The sequence below is a fragment of the Oreochromis niloticus genome, linkage group LG22 (genome assembly GCF_001858045.2).
Source record: "Oreochromis niloticus isolate F11D_XX linkage group LG22, O_niloticus_UMD_NMBU, whole genome shotgun sequence".
Lineage (NCBI taxonomy): Eukaryota > Metazoa > Chordata > Actinopteri > Cichliformes > Cichlidae > Oreochromis > Oreochromis niloticus.
The window spans coordinates 11,194,337-11,214,492 of NC_031985.2; the positions used below are offsets into that span (position 1 = coordinate 11,194,337).

General features: G+C 36.3%; 1 protein-coding gene across 6 annotated transcripts in view; it reads left to right on the plus strand.

Moving 5' to 3' along the window:
• Positions 1 to 20,156, plus strand: part of LOC102079139 (C-type lectin domain family 4 member M) — a 66,647-nt gene that overhangs the window by 45,621 nt on the left and 870 nt on the right. Inside the window, exons 2-11 of one of the 6 annotated variants that reach the window (XM_025902253.1) lie at positions 2,182 to 2,256; positions 4,061 to 4,122; positions 4,211 to 4,285; positions 4,695 to 4,805; positions 5,811 to 5,888; positions 18,971 to 19,039; positions 19,170 to 19,229; positions 19,527 to 19,586; positions 19,761 to 19,912; positions 20,012 to 20,136. In XM_025902253.1, the coding sequence (XP_025758038.1) occupies positions 4,255 to 4,285; positions 4,695 to 4,805; positions 5,811 to 5,888; positions 18,971 to 19,039; positions 19,170 to 19,229; positions 19,527 to 19,586; positions 19,761 to 19,912; positions 20,012 to 20,136 (686 nt within the window). In that variant the 5' untranslated portion in view covers positions 2,182 to 2,256; positions 4,061 to 4,122; positions 4,211 to 4,254. The other 5 variants (XM_019350540.2, XM_005478420.4, XM_005478421.4 and 2 more) reach the window with 5 other exon arrangements.

The following is a 20,156-nucleotide window of genomic DNA, read 5'->3' on the forward strand; positions in this document are numbered from 1 at the left end:
ATTATTCAAATTACTCGACTAGTCGTTGCAGCGCTACTAATGATTAAACGTGTTTTCTAGCTCCATGATATTCCTGTAGACATAGACTCCAGTCTCCGACCCCAGTTTATATTGCAAATAAGGTTTTTCTTGGGGCTTTGGAAGGAAAAGTCAGTCGTCTTTTGGATTTCACTCACAGTCTAAGGGTCAAACTGAGAAGGTCAATCAAAAAGTTGAGGTGCTTTCTGCTGCGTTGTTTCTACTAATCCTGCTTCGTGTTCACAGCTCCCTTGGATAAAGTATGCACACAACACACTCACTTCATCCGCAACCAGACTGCCTTCCTTTGAGGCCTTTCTGGGTTATCAACCAGCATTATCCCCTTTAATAGAAAGAGAAGTGGCTGTATCTGCATCCAGCATCATGTCCGACGTTGCTGCCATTTTTGTAGACAAACCAACGCAGCGCGCCTCCAAACATCTGAGAAGAATTGGAGTTTGGCTGATCAGCTGAAGTCTCCGGCCTCACAGAATAGTTTGGGTCAGAAAGGTTGGCTCTATACCAGAGAAATTTATTTCTATGCAACTAAGTCAAAGATTCATTGGCCCAAATGACATTGGGAAAATTGACAATACTGCAGCTGTTCATTTAAGTGATCTCCTTGAAGATTCATCCCACATTCCATGTTTCCTAGAAAAAAACAATAGATTACAGTAACAATCTTTCTATATATACTAATAGTTTCTATATATACTAGTAAACATTTGGTCCCACTTTTGGTTTGCCCAAGATTACTCAAACAGACCAAGGTACTGACTTTATGTCTGAAGTATTTGATTAGATACTGAAGCTCCTGGCTGTGAAGCATCAAGTCTTTAGTGCATATCATCCATAAAGCCAGGAGGCACTAGAGTACTTCCACCAAACTCTTAAGACAATGTTGCATACCTACTGCCTTAGAACTGGTACGGAAGGATGAGGGTATATCCTCTTGTTTTTGCACTCAGGGAAACTATTCTGTCATGCATGTTTTAAAACTTAAGGTTCTGTGTGGGAGGATCAGGGTTTTTGTTGTTTGTTTTTTTCCTGTTGAGACCTGAGACGCTGGGACCAGTGTACTTAGGAGGAAGGAAGACACTCAGTTTTTGTTTCGTGTGACTAAGTCGACCATCTGGCTCACGAGGAAAAATACGTTGAAGGATGTTGTGTCCATGTTTAAAGGGAATGTGCACTGATCACGCATAATATTATGACCAGAGAGGTGGTCAACTGACACATGACAACATGCATTTAGAAGCAGGAAAAATGGGCAAGATGGCTAGATGACTATATCCCCAAACTGCAGCTCTTGTAGGATGCATGCTGGTTCTGATAGTAAGGTGTCAGAATACTGAGTGCATTGCAGTGTGTTGTGTGTGGGTCTGGATAGTCACAGACCGGTCAGGGTACCCATGCTGATCGCTATCCACTTAAAGCACCAACAATGGGTATGTGAGCTTCAAAACTGGACCACAGAGCACTGGAAAAAGGTGACTGATGAATCACATTTTCTTTTACATCAAGTGCATCGCTTACCTGGGGAACATGTGGCACCAGGATTCACTATGGGAAGAATACAAACCAGCAGAGGCAGTGTGATGCTTTGGGCAATGTTCTACTGGGACACCGTGGCTCCCGCCATCCATGTGGGTGTTACTGTGACACATACCACCTACCTAAGCACTGCTGCAGACCATGTACACCCTTTAATGAAACTTCTGTGACTTCTTTCTACAGGATAATGTGCCCTGATACAAAGCCAAAATAGTTCAGCAGTGGTTTTAAAAGCACAAAAATGAATTTGAGGTGGACGTGGCCTCCGAATTCCCCAGATCTCAATTTAATCAAGCATTTGTGGGATGTGCTGGACCATTAAGTCCAATTCATGGAGGCTCCGCCTCCCAATTTAGCTGTTGTTACCATCTTGGTGACAGGGACCACAGCAAATTTTCAGGGGTCTAGTGGAGCTCATGCCTTGAGCTGTCACACCAGTTGGGCAGCAAATGTTAAATAAAATAAAAAATAAGACTACTTTTTAAAATGAAGTGATGATGAAGACTTTTGAAGAATCTATTTTAAATAATGCAAAGACATTTTTTTCTGCTGTTTGTCAAAGCGTAATTTAAACATGAATGTTTACAGAATAAATGTTTTGTGGTGCAGAAACATCTGGACTACCTTTGAAGTCAGGATATTAAAGCTTCTGCAATATGAGCCATCCACAGAGCTTCATACAAGGTACGAACATTAATGTGGTGATAAATCAACAGGAACCTGAAAAAGAGGGAGCTTTATTCAGATTTGAGCAGTCACTTCAACCCTCAGTCTGGAAAAAAATGCTTTTTGCAAATTTAAAAAGTCTCAAAAAGGAAGTATTTGTGGTAAACCAGCAGTGATTGGACATCATAAATCTGTATGTGTCTAAAAGTCAGTTGAAACTGTAAAATAAGCTGAGTAGTACATTTAAACCTTCCTTCCAAAACTGTTTAATAAAAAATAAAATATCATAAAATAATTGTGAACAATATTTGTAAACTGTGTATGCAAACTTCCAGAAAAGTCATGGATACAACTGTGAGCTGTAGATGTGCAGTTTGAGAAATCTATTGAAATTAAAGATGTGGCGTGTCTAAAATAATAATAATGAAAAACATACATCTATTTTAAAAAATAAGGGACAAATACATATTAATAAAACATTCAAAACTCCCCCCAAAAGATACACAGATAGCACAGATGAGCAAGTTATTTAAATAAATCAGCATTTGAGATCTAAATATGGGACTAGCATAGCTTAGGTGACCTCAATGATACTGAAAATAATTAATTTCACCTTTTTAAATGACAGAAAAAAAACTGTTACTGAAACATCCTCATCCTATTAAATTTAACAGGAAGTTAATTTATTAGAAAAAAGTAAAAACATTTATTACATTATTTACTAAATAAATGTTTTTTAAAGAGACTGTCTACTAGACTTTCATGAAATATTTAAGAATACCACAAAAAGATGTTTTTCTGCCATTTTTCTGAAGCTCAAAACATGAATATTTGGAGAATAAATATATTTTAATGATATCACATCTGCATGATGAGCCGTCCACAGAGCTACACATAAGGTATGAATATCAGTGTGGTGTTAAATTAATGCAGGAATAAAACAATACCTGAACCTAAAACTTAAAGCCACATTCAATTTTTCGACATAGCAGTGAATGTGATAACATTTAACCCAAAAAAGAAGAAAGAAAAAAAAGGAGGAACCACCTGTTAGATTAGGTGATATTTTCACATCTGGTCTTTATCTATAAAAGGTCTTGTTTCCTGTGGCTGTGGTTTGGCATAGTGAGAAACTGCTATGCGATAATGTGAGAAAAATTGTAATACTTGAAAAACACATTTAATGTCCTTGCAGCTGCACAACACTACAGTGTGTTAGGAATATATTAAATGTGTGTATAGTGCTAAACAAGCAAGACAGAAACATGTTTTCAAAAACAGCTATAAAATGTACTCTTATTGTTAAACATACAGTAACTACTGTCCTGTTCCACTTTATATATTTTCAAGTGAAATTAAATGAAACCATCAGGGGTTAATGATGAGATCACAGGTAACAAAGTTGATGAGAACAAACAGTGATTTTACAGAGTTAGTCAGGACTGACCAACAGCTTTGTTTTGTCTTTCTGTTTTTTTCTGTCTTTATAGAAAAATAAAAGATGGGTGAATACCACTGATACAATTTAACCAGATTTATCAAATGAAACATTTCAATGTTTAAGGTAAATAAACATAATTAACATAAAACATAATTATTGATGTGTTAATGATCATATTTGTCATGCTTGAAATGAGTTTTCGTACAGCTCATTAGTGTTGAGCAGGTTTTATAACTGCTGTTTGAGAAGCTTCATTGGCACTAATATTATTTTCTGCTCTAGTATCTATTTGAATTTGTCTTGAAATAGATGAGCTGCGCTGTAGATAGACCCTCCTCCTCATCCTTTAAAGTCACCAGGAAGTTTTTTTTTTTTTAACAGAGAGCTGTGAAAGGTGTTGTGTTTCACTTCTTTTTGAAAAGCTTGATGTGAGGGTCGCAGAGGTGAATCTTGATGCTAAATTTTCTATAGATATTTAAGGAATTGATTAGATGATTAGCACCAGTTTGCTGTTTTGTTATTGTGATTCAGACAAAGTTGGACTAACTCTGAAGTCAGGAGCTTGAAGTTTCAGCATGATGAGCCGTCCACAGAAATACATAGAAGGTAAGAACATTAATGTGGTGGTAAACCAACAGGGAGGAGAAAAATCTACACTTTTTATGAACAATGCTGTTTTCATACAACGTAACATGTTCTGAAATTAAACAATACTCTTTTAGGTGAAATATCTTTAGCCTGTATTCTGGGTTTTATCATAGGAAAATATAAAAACCTCATTTATGAAGAAAAAGAATAAGAAAGTCAACCATATTGTTCTGTAATATAAACTGTGTCATGTTTCTCGTTGGTCTAATCCAGCTCTGATTCTCACCTGTTTAAAAAAAAAAAATCATTTTAAACATGACAAACACAAACACATATCTTTACATGTGTCCTCAGATGCACTTGAGTTAGAACTATTTATTAAACGTTTATGTACTTGTGTGTTCACTTTCTGTCTCCTCTGAATCAGGTGAAGCTCTTCACTCTCAACATGAGAAATCAAACAATGCGTTAAAGCTCAGAGTGGCCGTGCTGGTTGTCTGTGTTCTCCTGGTATCGGCTCTCGTGGTAACTTATCTCTGTGAGTTTGTAGTTTTATTCATGTAGCTTTACTTAAAATAAGTGTCTGATCTACCGTAAATTGATTGACAATCAGAATGTTTACAATAAAATTGTGAAGAAAAACTTAACTTATGACTTTTTAATTAATCTGCATCATATGAAATCCTTTTATTTTAAAATCCAGGCTTCAGGACAAATTTTGTCCAGAATTTTAATTGAAAAGAAAATAAATTTTAACAGTAATTTAGCTGTTAAAGTCCAGTGAGCTATACAATCACCTGCTTTTCTATAACAATCAGCGTCAAGTCCTTGCTTCTAGCGCTCTGTCTTAAGCAACACGTGCACTTTATTACAGTTAATTTTTTATTTATTAAGGTTAATAAAATCTTAACATGACATGAATTATAACATCATTAATAAATTGGATGTATGGGAAAGTCATTCATAAATGTGTTTTACTCTGAGGTGGAACTATGCTTTTTAACACAATGGGTTTTTTGTAATTCATATGTTAAATATATGTAATTAATTATTTTTATTTGTAGCCTAAAAATAAAAAATCATAATTAAACTGCAGCTCAGATATTCTTCTTTATGAGTCTTAGTGTGCTGCACTGTCGCCGTTGGTGGAAGAAGAATGTCTGACATTTGTTTTTAAACAAATTAAATATATGACTTTTTTAGTATTGGCATATATATAACAGCTATTTTCAATTAGAAATAAAGCATTTAAAAACATAATTTTACAGTTTTATCATGAAACAATTTTTAAATGGTTTTGCTGTGCGTTCAGTTCTGAGCCAAGTTACTCTACTCTCTGTTTATATGGATATATTTTTTTACCTGCATGCTACCAAAACCTCCTCAAATGTGATCAAAATTGGGACAAGTTTACTGACATAAGAGAGGTTCTAGTAACAAAGATCTTCTTCTTGGCTATAGACTCTGCAAACTTAAATGCAGATGGAACCAAAAATGTTACTGACTGATTTGCATTTTTTTCTTTTTTGCATTTTTTTATAAGTGTTTGAGCTTTTGAAAACCAGGGAAATGCTCAGAAACCTTGAACTGAAGCAGGTAACTGTAAAAACTGATGTCACAGGTAAGAATATGAGACTCCTGCTTATTGTACTAAACCTTTATTTGTTTGTGACCTCTGGAATTTAATCACACAACACAAAATATTAGTATTATTAAACTTTGCTCATTGTTTTTTTTTTTCACAACATCCAAAGCAGGAAATACTTTCATACTTAAAACCGTAAACGTGATTTCTTCCACCTGCCTGTCTTTGATGTAATCTCTTCAAAGTTGAACCATATTACAAATGTGAAGATGGCTGGGAGCAACATGGAGGAAAGTGCTATTATTTCTCCACAAGAAAATCATCCTGGGATCAGAGCAAAACTGAATGTAGCACTAAAGGAGGAGGCCTGGTCAAGATAGACAGCAGTGAGGAGCAGGTATTAAACACTGCTGCAGGTTCATGTTCTCACCCTCATGTTTCATCATCCCAGAACAGAAAGTTTTACAAAATAATTGAATCATTTTTTTCCATTTAGAGCTTCTTGGGGAAAAATGTTCAACAAAAAATTGCAGGATACGACGACCTTTTCTGGATTGGCCTGACAGACTCAGCAGAAGAGGGCAAATGGTTGTGGGTGGATGGCTCACCCCTGAACGAAAGGTTTGATTCAATCAATTACATGATATTATATATTACATTTCATATACATATATATATAGATATAGATAGATAGATAGATATTGATATGTATATGTATATATTCACAATAACAACTACCTTAAAGGTGCTTTATAGTGTAAGGAAAAGACACTAAGATATCCAACAATCAGACAGTCTATTAGCGACATTTGGGTGACAGTGAGGAGGTAAGCAGAAACAGAAGAGATAAAAGAAACACAAACAGCAGGAAAGAGGAGACAAATTTTGATGACATGCAGTAGTGGCATAAAAAAAATCAAATCAGAATCAAAGTTATCAGGTTTTACTGTGGCTGCTCTTTTTGTTCTTCATCCCTTAGGTTGACATTTTGGAAGGATCAAGAGGCAGATGATTTAAGTGGAGAAGATCCCGATGGAGACGACTGTGTGGGGATGGGGCCAATGTATTGGTTTGATAATTCCTGCAAAGTACCACAAAGAAGTATTTGTGAGAAACCAGCTTTGATTCTGTGTGCCTAAAATTCAGTTCAGGAACAACAGTATGAGCAGACGATACATGAGGCTTTTCTAAAGCAAATGCTGCAAACATTTAAAGACATCCAGAAATGTTTAATGAAAAAAATATTATATACACTGTTTATAATGAACTAAATTGTAATAATTATTCTGTCTGATTTTCTTATTCATGTATTATGTGCTAAAACAGCAACATCACCAGCCTTCTTTTTTCTTTTTATTTAACAACTTTTAAGAATTTACATAAATAATTTCCTCTGTTATAAAGTGAAACAAAACAGGTTCAGTCTGTTTCTCTGTGGTGTGAAGTTATAGGGGTGTCATTATACCTTTTCCTGCTGCCCATTTTTTGAAACTGGATATGTTTTGTATATAAATATAAAAGAAAAGTACTACACCTGGATTTTCTCGAATCCGCACAGGCTCAAAAGTATACATTTAGGCTCAAATATGCATACACCCCTCTACTAATATTTGGTTAAATGTCCCTTAGCAAGTTAAACCTCAGCCAGATAATTATGGTAGCCATCAACAAGCTTCTGTCATAATTCTGGTTTGATATTTGACCACTCTTTTATGCAGAATTGGTTGATTTAATGTAAATTGGTTGGTTTCATTGTGGTGGTCTTCAACCCCTCACCTTTAACCATATAATAAAAATTGATGGTCACATGGTGCATCCCAATGCACCATGTGACCATTTACCCATTACCTACCTGCATTTCGTATTGATCAGAGTTGGCCTGCATCGAGTGAGTCATGATACTTGCACGGAAGAGGAACACACTCAGTTGTTGGTGCCAAAAAGCCCCCGGGAATTGATTTTCCATGGCGAGGTGTATGGGATATAATAAAACTCTGGAGCAAATAATGGCCAAATTTTATTGGTCAGGCATTCGAACGGATGTGAAAATTTGCACCCATTACTATTAATGAAGGTCCCGTTTGAGCACACTAGCATGGACCTCATCAGACTATTTCACCAGACTCCACGGGGATATCGCCTTGTATTAGTGCTGGTAGATTATGCAATGCAACATCCCGAAGCAGTGCTGCTGCGCATCTATTCTGCAAAGAGTGTGTGTGCAATGCGGGAGGTTCCCCAGGCCTCGATGGGATTTTCTCCCTTTGAGTTAATGTTTGGCCGGAGACCGCAAGGGTTGTAGGACCTATTTAGAGAAAACTAGAAGGAAGGTCCAAGGTCAGCAAAAAATGAGACTCAATACCTTGTGGACCTGATAGCAAAGCTACCAACTTTGGGTATGTTGTCACAAGAAAATTTGCTGCAGGCCCAGCAGCGCCTGTACAACAGAGGGTCTAGACCAGGGGTCTCCAACTCCAGTTCTGGAGAGCTACTGTCTGCAGCTTTAGGATGCATCCTTGTTTCAATACACCTGAATCAAATGAATGGCTTGTTATCAGGCCTTTGCCAAACTTGATGGCATGCTGAAGAGCTAATTCAACAATTTGATTCCGCTTTGTTGGAGTAGGGATGCTTCTAAAAGCTGCAGGACAATAGTTCTCAAGAACTGGACATGGAGATGGAGACCCCTGGTCTAAACTGTAGGGTCTGTAGGGCTGTGCCTGTGGGAAATTGTTCAGAGATAAAATTGTTCAGAGAGAATTGGCTAAAATGCTGAAAATGGGGGTAATAAAAGAGTTACACAGGGCGTGGTGTAGCCCCATAGTTCTTGTGATGAAGAAAAATGGGTCTATACAGTTCTGTGTCTACTACCGCAAGGTAAATGAGATTTGATGCTTATCCCATTCCCCACGCCAACGAGCTGATGGACCAGTTAGGCACTCCTATTTTTTTCACAACTCTGGATTTAACCAAAGACTACTGGCAGAGGCCCCTGTCTGCAGAGTCCAAGGGAGGGATAAAATGAAGCTAATATGGAAAATAAGGCATATTTTTCTACTTCATCAGTACTCTCACTGCAGCATTCTGGATCAAATGAAGGCTTTTCAGTGAGCTTTAAGAAGAACATGATAATAATGGATTACAATTTCCAGCCTAGAAGTGAACACATGAAATAGGTTTTCAGCATGGGTGATGGGTTTTACTGTAGGAATTAAAAGTCAAGTTTTAAAGGCGCCATTTTTTTCATATGTGTATATACACAGCAGATATACAGATTTATGTATGTACAAAAAATTTTGAAAGTGCTGAAAATTATTTAGGTATGTTTAAATACCACTGAGAGGTTTTTTTTACCCCATCCTCCCCAGTCATAGAAAGTTAAGGTTTCACCTGCACTGATGAGAAGAACCAGAGTGGTGATTGTGTGCATTGGGTGTCATGCGACCATTTTCATGTGCACATTCGAATGCGCATGTACAAGAGTGTGCATTGATTAATTGATTTCAAATCTGTTTGTGACTATAAGACCAAAAATATGGCCCCACTGAACTCTGGCTCAGGTTGGGGCTGCGCAGGGCACACAGCAGGCTCTGGTGCTGGCTGATTCTCAGCAAAAGAGAGCAGGCATAGGCTCAAACAAAGACGCTAGCAGTGTGGAGCCCACAGCAGGTGGCAGCGTTGAGAACTCAGAGGACACCGGGAAACCAGCTGACACAGGAGGCTGGGGCGGCTTGGCTGAGCCCCCAGTTGATGCAGTAGGCGGCACTGGTCCACGGCCCTCAGGGTGCCCAGGGTTGGCTGGGGCCTCAAACTAAGTCTCTGGGGTATGCTGTTACAGAGTTTCATTCTTTGGCAAAACCAGGTTAGCAGCACATCCAACAGCCTCAGATTTGGAGAGCTAGGGGACATAATAAACAGTCTTTGTAAAGGACTCAAAAAAGGCAAATGTAATGACCATAATTAAGAGTTAAGAGTTTCTGGGTTAGCAGGCTGGGAAACGTCAACAGTCTTTCTTTTCATTTTCTCCAGCTTGGGGAGATAATAAGGAGAAAGGTTGTTGTCACTCACCCCAGAGCAGTATTCTGAGGCGTGAGGAAGCGTTGTTTCCTCTGCAAAAAAGAAGGAGAGGACACTGAAAGAGCAGTGGAGACACAGGAAGAGGAGGTGGCTGACTTTCAATCTTTCCAATTTGACTTCCATTTTTCCCACTGACTTCCAATCATTCAATATGAATGACAGGAGGTCATGATCACAGAATATATAAAAGAAAAAAATGCTCTCTTCTTCCCTCTTGTGCTGGACTGAGGCCAGACTGCACACCACAGTGACCCACCATCTCATTCTGTCTTAAAAAGTGGTATTAAATACTTGAACATGCAGTTTTTGACATGACATCACAGTAGATGTAGTTGTATGCCTCTTTGTCAATTACAGTGGCAGAATAGTGCCACAAGGTGGTGCTGTCCTCCTTTTGTTGTGTTAGGCAGAAATAAAAAAGGATGTACTACTCAGAGAGATTAATAGATAAATAAGCTATGCTAATATTTTTTTTATTTTTTATTTTTTTAGTGGGGGTGGATTGAGCATTCAGTCAACCCTCATCAAACACTCATAGAACATTCCCTGAATGTTCCCTTGGAACTTCCCCATAACACTGGCACTTTTTTTTCCAAGAAAACATTTTACTCAAATGTTCAAGAATGTTTGAAAAATCTTTCAGATAGTTGTAGAATGATGATATGATATCTGTGAGATATAATATTTTGACTCCTTTGTGACATTTGAGAAGAACTGACAGAATCTGCAGAAAAGAGAAGATAGTTGTAGATTTATGGCTCACCACTGAACACAAGGTTTAAATACTGTGAAAATTTACCTAATAAATATTAAATAAGACATATGAAAATACACAGGAACAATATTTTAGTTTACTTCACACGGCCCTACAACAATGCTGGGCACACAATGTGCATCGTGACTTATGAACTTCTAACCCCTGCGAGCCAATCGTGCAGTTTGAGCAGAAGGTGAATAACGCGACTGAAAAAAATCGCACACTGTATTCCCAGCTTAAACGATAATGAGCCATTAGACCGGCCTCCTTACTCACCTAAAATGAATCCTATTATGCACCTTCAGGACATTCTGGTTTTGCACATTGGCCAGTATGATCACCCACCCAGTATTCACCATGTGCAACAACATACAGTACCGGCTATGTGGGATCAGATTCTTTAGAGGATCAACAAAGTGGTGACCTCAAGGCCCAACAGGGTCCAGGCACTCCTAGCAGTCAATACTAGACACGCACACTACTGATGTTAAAGGAGGTCAAACTGTGAAACTCAAAACTTCTGATGTCTGCAATGTGTGTGTGATCTTCCATACTCCATTAAAAAATATTTGTAATATATCTTATCAAATATATACAAAAATATTGTTGTGTTTTTAATGTCTCATAGTGTATTCATTTCCAGAGTTGTGTGTGTCTAAAAACTACTACAAAAACTCTAAACTGTAACTCTAAAATTGTGTTTACTTCTCTATGGTGTTTCAAATATTATGATATTTAATAAAACAAATATTATATAATACGATAATATTTGTTTAAAAAAAACAAATGTACATCAGTGAATTTTTAAAAAAGCAAACAGACAGACAGAGATGGAACAGAGGGGTGCAGCAAGTCAGCACCATCAAGGTCTTAAATGACCTCAGTGATGCTGAAAACAAAGGAAATCAAAGTTGTTATTCAAGCTGAACTCCCAGCCTTTGAAAGTTAACAGGAAGTTATTTTGCATTCAGTGTTTTGGCATATGAGTTTACAATGTTCTCTATCTGATAAAATTTAGTCCAACAAAGATGAAACACAAAAGAAAGGGAGGGGCTACCTCCTTCCGTGCTTATTTAAGATTATGTGATAACTTAACGTGTGGTTACCTCAGTCAACCATGTTGTTGTCTGATACACAGTGTGTCATGTTTCCTGTTTGGTTAATGCAGCAGCATTTGACACAACTATCTGATTTACCATAAATAAGAGGAAGAGAATGTTTACAGTAAAATAATTTAATACTGTGCGCAAACATCATGGCTGACTTATAGCTTCAGTGTTCTGATTAAGTTTAACTGGAAAAAATGAAGAAAACCTACAAGACAAATGTTTGTTTTTTCAAATATTGGACTTCACGCTGTTTTCCTGCATGCAGCCACAGCCTGCTCAAATGTTTTTGGTTAATACAATACAGTACCAAACATTTTGTCTCCAGTTAAACTCCAAACTCAAACGTTTTTGTGTGACACTTTTCCAAGGTCTGAATTGAACTTGCTGAATGATTGATTATCACTTATTACTTTAACCCCTTTCACGCATAGTGGTCACTACAGTGAACAGCTATTCAAAGGCTGTTTTCTTATATTTGTGTCAGTATTGATGGTATACTTGCACATAAACCACTACATTGGACACTGATGTGTCACTCCATACCCTGCCACCCACTCCAAAGGTGACGTTATCCACCTAAGTCGACATGTAAAAATACTCTTTTGAAAAGGTTTTTTAAAAATAAAGTTCAAAAGTCTTTTTTTTTCCATGCCTAAAGATGAATACAAATATTTAAGAACAAAATCCTGATTGAGGTTGTTATAACTCATGCAGTAAAGTATTTCAGTTATATTCATGTATTTCTTTAGTATTTTGAGTGTTTAGCTCTTAGTTCCAGCTTTTACTTGTATTAGAATTTATTTGATCTCTCAGTTTCCCTTCTTCTCTTTGTCCTGTCTTAAGTTCATTCATGTTCAGTGTTTCTGTTTAGTTCCAGTTTTAATTGGTCTCGCGTGCATTTTGTCTAGTCTGATTTCCTGTCTGTTCACCTTTATTGTTTTCAGCTGTTTTTAGTTTACCTCCTGTTTCCACTTCCCTCATTACCTTGTGTAACTTTGCATTTGTTCGTTGCGTGTTATTGTGTTGGTGTCTTTTTTTTTCTCCAGTGCTTTTTTGAATTTTGTTAAGTTTGTGTTCTGAACATTGTCATCCACAATAAAAGCACGTTTTTGGTTAACCTCCACTCTCTCACTGCAAACTGCATCTGGATCTAATCGTCCTGCATTTTTTGACAAATTAAATTTTACGTTTAATTTTTTTTGTATCTTCTGATGATTAGAAAAAGGAACAAACTTATAGATACATAAATTAATTTTAATGTAAAGACAGGACTGACAAAAGTTTTGATACGCTCCAGCCACAATGTGTTAGTCTGATAGATCCTACAAAGTAGCTCATAAAATTATTTGTGAGAAACCAGCAGTGATTGGACATCACAAATCTGTATATGAAAGTCAGTTCAAACTATAAAATATGGTGAGCTTATTTGCTGAGCTGAATAAGCAGTTTCATTTCTTTCTAAAATAATTAAGAGAAGAGCAAGATTTTATAGTGAGTGTTCAGACTCGAGGCGATACCTGCAGGTAGAACAAAGAGATGTTTTTCTACTGGTTGTCAAAACATTAAATATAAATAAATAATAAAGAAACAGAAACAGAAGGACTAACTGAGGTCAGGATGTTGATGCTTGGGTGTGACAAGCTGTTCACAGAGGTATGTAAAAGGTAAGAACACTCATGTGGTGATAAATAGCCAAATCGGAAAAACAAAACTGATATTTAGAGGTTAAAAAAGTATGTAAGGATAAAACAATATTATCTCCACATAAATTAAGACCAAACTATAGTACACATTCAGTCTTTTAACATATCAGTGTATTTGGTTATATTTAGTTCAACAAAGAAGAAACAAACAAGAAAAGGAGGCGCTAACACTTCAACGTGTGGTTTCTTTTGTGAACTTTGTTGTTGTATCCTGTTTGGTTAATTCAGCTATGGTTTCCGCAGCTATCTGATTTTCCATAAAGGAGGAACAGTGCATCGTAGTTTGCTGTGTATGGGGCTGCATAGCAACAACTATTCAGGGTCCCTATGCTGACCCCTCCCATTGCCAAAAGCACAAACAAATGGTTTGTGCATTAGAAGTATTAGAAGAAGGTGGTCTGTCATTTGCTGTTAAATGGATGGCCTGTGCGCATGTGCGTCAGTTACCTGCACAACACTGTGGACCATCATATTCTGCTAGATAGGCTGAGACACTGGGTGGGTATATCAGGGGCTGCTTTGGACTGGTTCGAATCTTATTTGCATGAACGATCCATTTCTGTGGCTACCTCTAAGTACAGTTCCTCTTCTACTTTTCTTGCCTATGGTGTGCCACAAGGTTCAGTTTTGGGGCCTTTATTGTTTTTGTTGTATTTACTTCCTCTTCAGCACTTATTGAGCACTTTTAAGGACATTTTGTGTCACTGCTATGCAGATGATATTCAGTTATATATCTCCTTTAAGCCGCAAGATGTTTCCAGGCTACAGATTTTGCACAGGTGCATAGACTCCATTAGAGGTTGGATGGCTGAAAACTTTCTTCAACTAAACAAGGGGAAGACTGAAGTCCTTGTTTGTGCTCCACAAACATTTGTACCAAGTGTTATGGAAAACTTGGGTCCACTTGTTACATTTGCCAAACCTTCTATAAGGAACCTTGGTATTACTATTGACTCAGCTCTGACTTTGGACGCTCATGTTAAATCTCTGGTCCACTCCTGTTTTTATCACTTGAGAAACATTGCTAAGCTGAGTCCCATTGTATCGCGCTCCGAATTAGAAATTGTCATTCATGCATTTGTTTCATCTCGTCTGGATGATTGTAGTTCTTTGTTTACTTGTTTATGTAAAGCCTCTTTGGAGCATCTACAAGTTGTTCAGAACGCTGCTGCAAAGATTCTGACCAAGTCCTCCAAGTACTCCCATGTCACACCCCTGCTGATTCAGCTGCACTGGCTCCCTTTGAAATTCAGAATCCACTTTAAGGTTTTGACCTTGACTTTCAGGGCTCTGCATGGACAAGCACCAACATATATCAGTGAACTTCTACATCCATACATTCCCAGTAGGTCCCTGAGGTCATGTGATCAGGACTTGCTGGCTGTCCAACACACGAGGCTGAAAACAAAAGGCGACAGAGCTTTTTTAACTGTGGCCCCCAGACTGTGGAACTCTCTCCCTTTGAGCCTGAGATCTGTGGACTCAGTGGTGGCTTTTAAAAAACAGCTGAAAACTCATCTTTTTAAAATTGCTTTTGGTTGATTTTTATTTTTATGTTTTCACTTTGTGATTTTTATCTTGAAAGGTGCTATATAAATAAAATTTTACTTACTTTACCGTATTCTCTGATAGCTGTGGCCTCTGCAGGATAATGGGCCCTGCCACAAAGCAAAAATACTTCAGGAATGGCTTGAGGAGCACAACAACGAGTTTGAGGTGTTGACTTGGCCTCCAAATTCCCCAAATCTGATCTCAGTCGCGCTCTCTCATAAAAAACTGTAAAATAAGCTGAGCAGAGAACACAGGGAGGATACTTTTACAAAGCTAGTGGCACAAAGATGCAAAGCTTCCATTCAAAAACTTTTAGTAAAAAAATAAAATAAAACCTAAAATGTATTAAAATAATTGTAAACAATAAAATAATTGTGAACAATAAAAAACAACTGCCAAAAAAGTCATGGCGATTACTCTGAACTGTAGGTGTGCAGTTTGAGAAATTATAGTGAACAATGTACTTTTTACCAGCCTTGAGTCTATTGAAATTTAGTTTTAGTCTGTTTAAAATAATAAAAAAATATCCATCTATAAAATGTTTTTAGAGATAAATGCACATTAATAAAACCCCTAGAAATAGATAAACAGATGGCACACATAAGCAAGTTATTTCAGCAAATCAAGATCTGAAATGTTGCCTCCATTAAATCACACCAATGAAAAATGCACCAGCAAAACTTAAGTGACCTCGATGATACCGAAAATAAAAAGTTTCATAATTTTAAATTAAAGAAAAATAAAACTGTTATTGAAGGACGGGGTCCAGATAAAGTCTAATCCTCACCTTATAGAATGTAAAGGGAAATTGTTTCACTAGAAAACAGTGAAAAAAAATAATTTACAAATGTTTTTCTAAAAATCTTAAAGAGACATTTAAAGTGAGTCTCGATGTTCATCTGTCTTTCACGAAGATAAGATAAGATAAGATAAGATAAGATGTGGGAAATTTGCTTGGTCACAGCAGAAAGTGGACAGTACAAAGTTAAGATCAGCAAACATTAAGAAAAAAACAATCAAAAAGAACAAAAAAATAGAATAAAAATATAATATAACGGGCCGTGTAAAAATAAAATGTTCAAATATACACTCTAAAGAAAGTACAGCATAAAATCTAGGAATATAAATATGGACATCTGTATTGTAAAAATATACATAGATCAATTGCACTCAGTAATACTGCACATAAGAGAGAGTAAGCGAGGCTGTATTGGATGTGTGTGTGTGTGTGTGTGTGCGTGTGTGTGTGTGTGTGTGTGTGTGTGTGTGTGTGTGTGTGTGTGTGTGTGTCACATTTTATTAAATTTTATGAAATAGCTATAAATACCACAAAAAGATGATGAACCATCCACAGAGCTACATATAAGGTCTGATATATCAGTGTGGTGCTAAATCAACGCAGGAATAAAACAATATCTGTGCATAAAACTTGAGACACATCCGTGTATATAATAACACTTAAACCAAGAAAAAAAAAAGTCAGAAGAAAAGAAGGAACCAACTGTCATCACTATTAGGTGATATTTTAATGTGTGGTCACTTATTACAAAATGTCTTGTTTCCTGTGGCTGTGCTTCTCGCATTCGGCGTTGTGAGACACTGCTGTGAGAAAACAGTGAGAGAAACTGTAATTGACAAAAACATTTGACATGCTTGTAGCTGCACAAAGCTACACTGTGTTAGGAATAAATTAGATATTTAGCAAATGCTAAGCAAGACAGAAACATGTTTTCAAAAACAGCCATAAAGTGTACTCTTATTGTTAAACATACAGTAACTACTGTCCTGTTCCACTTTATATATTTTCAAGTGAAATTAAATGGAACCATCAGGGGTTAATGATGAGAACAAACAGTGATTTTACAGAGTTAGTCAGGACTGACCAACAGCTTTGTTTTGTCTTTATAGAAACATTTCCCATAAAGATGCATGAATAACACTGATACAATTTAACTAGATTGATCAGATGAAACACTTTATTACATTTAATGTTTAAGATAAATAATCACAACTATTGATGTGTTAATGATCATATTTGTCATGTTTGAAATCAGTTTTCGTACAGCTCATTACTGTTGAGCAGGTTTTTTAACTGCTGTTTGAGAAGCTTCATTGGCACTAATATTTTTTTCTGCTCTATCTCTTTGAATCTAATAATAGATGAGCTGCGCTGTAGATAGACCCTCCTCCCCATCCTTTAAAGTCATCAGGAAGTTTGTTTTTTAACAGAGAGCTGTGAAAGGTGTGTTTCACTTCTCTTTGAAAAGCCTGAGGTGAGGGTCGCAGAGGTGAAGCTTGATGCTAAATTTTCAGTAAATATTGAAGGAATTGGTTAAAATAATTTGCACCAGTTTGCTGTTTTGTTATTGTGATTCAGACACAGGTGGACTAACTCTGAAGTCAGGAGCTTGAAGCTTCAGCATGATGAACCGTCCACAGAAATACATAGAAGGTAAGAACATTAATGTGTCAACAGGGAGGAGAAATATCTACTCTTTTTGTGAACAATGCTGTTTTCATAGAACAAAACAATATTCTTTTAGTTAAAATATCTTAACCCCTTACTTACAATTTTGTCATACAAATATATGAAATACCTCATTTATGAAGAAAAACATTTAAAAAAGTCAGTGATATTGTTATGTAATATACACTGTGTCAGGTTTCCCTTTAGTCTAATCCAGCTGTGTCTAAGGTTTTATACCAGAAAACACTGGAATTCTATTAAACAGTGACATATCTTTACATCTTTGCTCAACTGCACTAGAGTTAGAACTATTTATTAAATGTTTATGTACTTGTGTGTTCACTTTCTGTCTCCTCTAAATCAGGTGAAGCTCTTCACTTTCAACGTGAAAAATCAAACAATGCGTTAAAGCTCAGAGTGGCCGTGCTGGTTGTCTGTGTTCTCCTGGTATCGGCTCTCGTGGTAATTTATCTCTGTGAGTTTATAGTTTTATTTGTGTAGCTTTACTTCTGATTTATTGTAAATTAAATGAGAATCAGAATGTTTACTATAAAATTGTGAATAAAAACATAACTTATGACTTTTTAATTCATCTGCATCAAATGAAATACTTTTATTTAAAACTTCTAATAGGCTTCAAGACAAATTTGTCCAGCATTTTCATTAATAAATTTTAGCAAATAAATACATTTTATTTTAGGATATACTGTATTTTTTATTTTACTGTATTATCACCTCTTTCCTCTGGCAATGAGCGTCAAGTCCTTGCTTCTAGCGCTGTGTCTTATGCAACATATAGTCAGTTTATTACAGTCTGTTACTGACTTATTAAAGTTAAAAAAAACTGTCATAAACTTACAGCATGATAACTTGAGTAATGACATGTTTCATTAATTGGATGCTGGACACAACCATAAACATAAATGTGTTCTACTCTTTGGTGAAGAGATGTTTCTTGATTGTTTTTGGCATAATTTATATGTTTAAGGGCTTAAAAATATACTTTACGAAGAGTAAAGTATCTGAAAAATATTTTAAAAAATATTACTGTATGATTTTTATTTTTTCTTATCTTATTTTTATTTTTTCATAAGTGTTTGAGCTTTTGACAACCAGGGAAATGCTCAGAAACCTTGAGCTAAAGCAGAAAACTGTACAAACCGATGTCTCGGGTAAGAATATGAGACTCCTGCTTATTGTAATAAACCTTTATTTGTTTGTGACCTCTGGAACTTAATCACACAACACACAGACATTATTATTATTATTATTATCATCATTATTATTATTATCATTATTAAACTTTGCTTATTGTTTTTTTCCAGCATTTTAAGATTTTAAATAGTTCCATACTTATGATTGATCCTGATGAATAACTGTTATTTTATTTTATCTTATTGTTCTTAATTTGTTTGGTTTTCAACTTGTTTTGTTTTGTGGGGTTTGTGTTTTAGAGAGATTGCCTGAAATCAAACCATGTAGTACAGTGCAGCCCACATGTCCAGAGCCTAAAGTAAAAATTAGTAAGTTATGAATTTTAAACTTGACACATTTATTTATGCTTTATGTATCTGCAGAAAGAGATCAAATAAACAAATATGTAGCTGCAGGACCCAGGGAGTTCATTTTTCTTTAATCTCTTTTTCATTCCAGTAACGGAACCGTGCAGCACAATACCAACTACAACCCTACAACCTCCTGAAATAAACATGCGTAAGTTTTAAATGGTCTTTTATCTGTTTTTATCCTCCGATCCTGCTGCCGCCAAATCACAAAAAAAGTGCGCATGCACAAAAACATACACACACATACACATATATATATATATAGATATATATATATATATATATATATGTATATATATGTATATATATATGTACACACATACATATATATACATATGTGTGTGTGTGCGCGCAAGACACACACATCTATATATAGCCAAATTTTAAAAACAAATTGTGTTTCTGCTGAAATTTTATGAAAATCTGTTTATTTTTTTCATAACAGTAACACAATCGTACAACACGATACCGCCTACAACCCCACAACCTCCTGATATAACTACGGGTAAGTTTTATATTTTGTCTTTGATGTGGTTTTTCAATCCTCTGATTAAAGAAACAAGGATGGACTGACAGAATCAGTACGTTAGATTGTAACTGCAGGACAGACTCCAAATCACGCAATCATAAACATGTTTTCTTCCACCTGACTGAAGTCTTTGATGCAATCTCTTCAAAGATGATCCATGTTATAAATGTGAAGATGGCTGGAAGCAACATGGAGGAAAGTGCTATTTTTTCTCCACAAGCAAATCATCCTGGAATGAGAGCAGAGATGAATGTAGAGCTAAAGGAGAAGGCCTGGTTAAGATAGACAGCAAAGAGGAGCAGGTACAAACCACTGCTGCAGGTTCATGTTCTCACCCTCATGTTTCATCATCCCAGGACTGAATGTTTCACAAAGTAACGTAATCATTTTTTTCTATTTAGAGTTTCTTGAGGATAGCTATTCAACAAAAAATCAAGAGCTATGATGACCTTTTCTGGATCGGACTGACAGACTCAGCAGTAGAGGGCAGATGGTTGTGGGTGGACGGCTCACCGCTGAATGAAAGGTTTGATTCAGTACAATTAC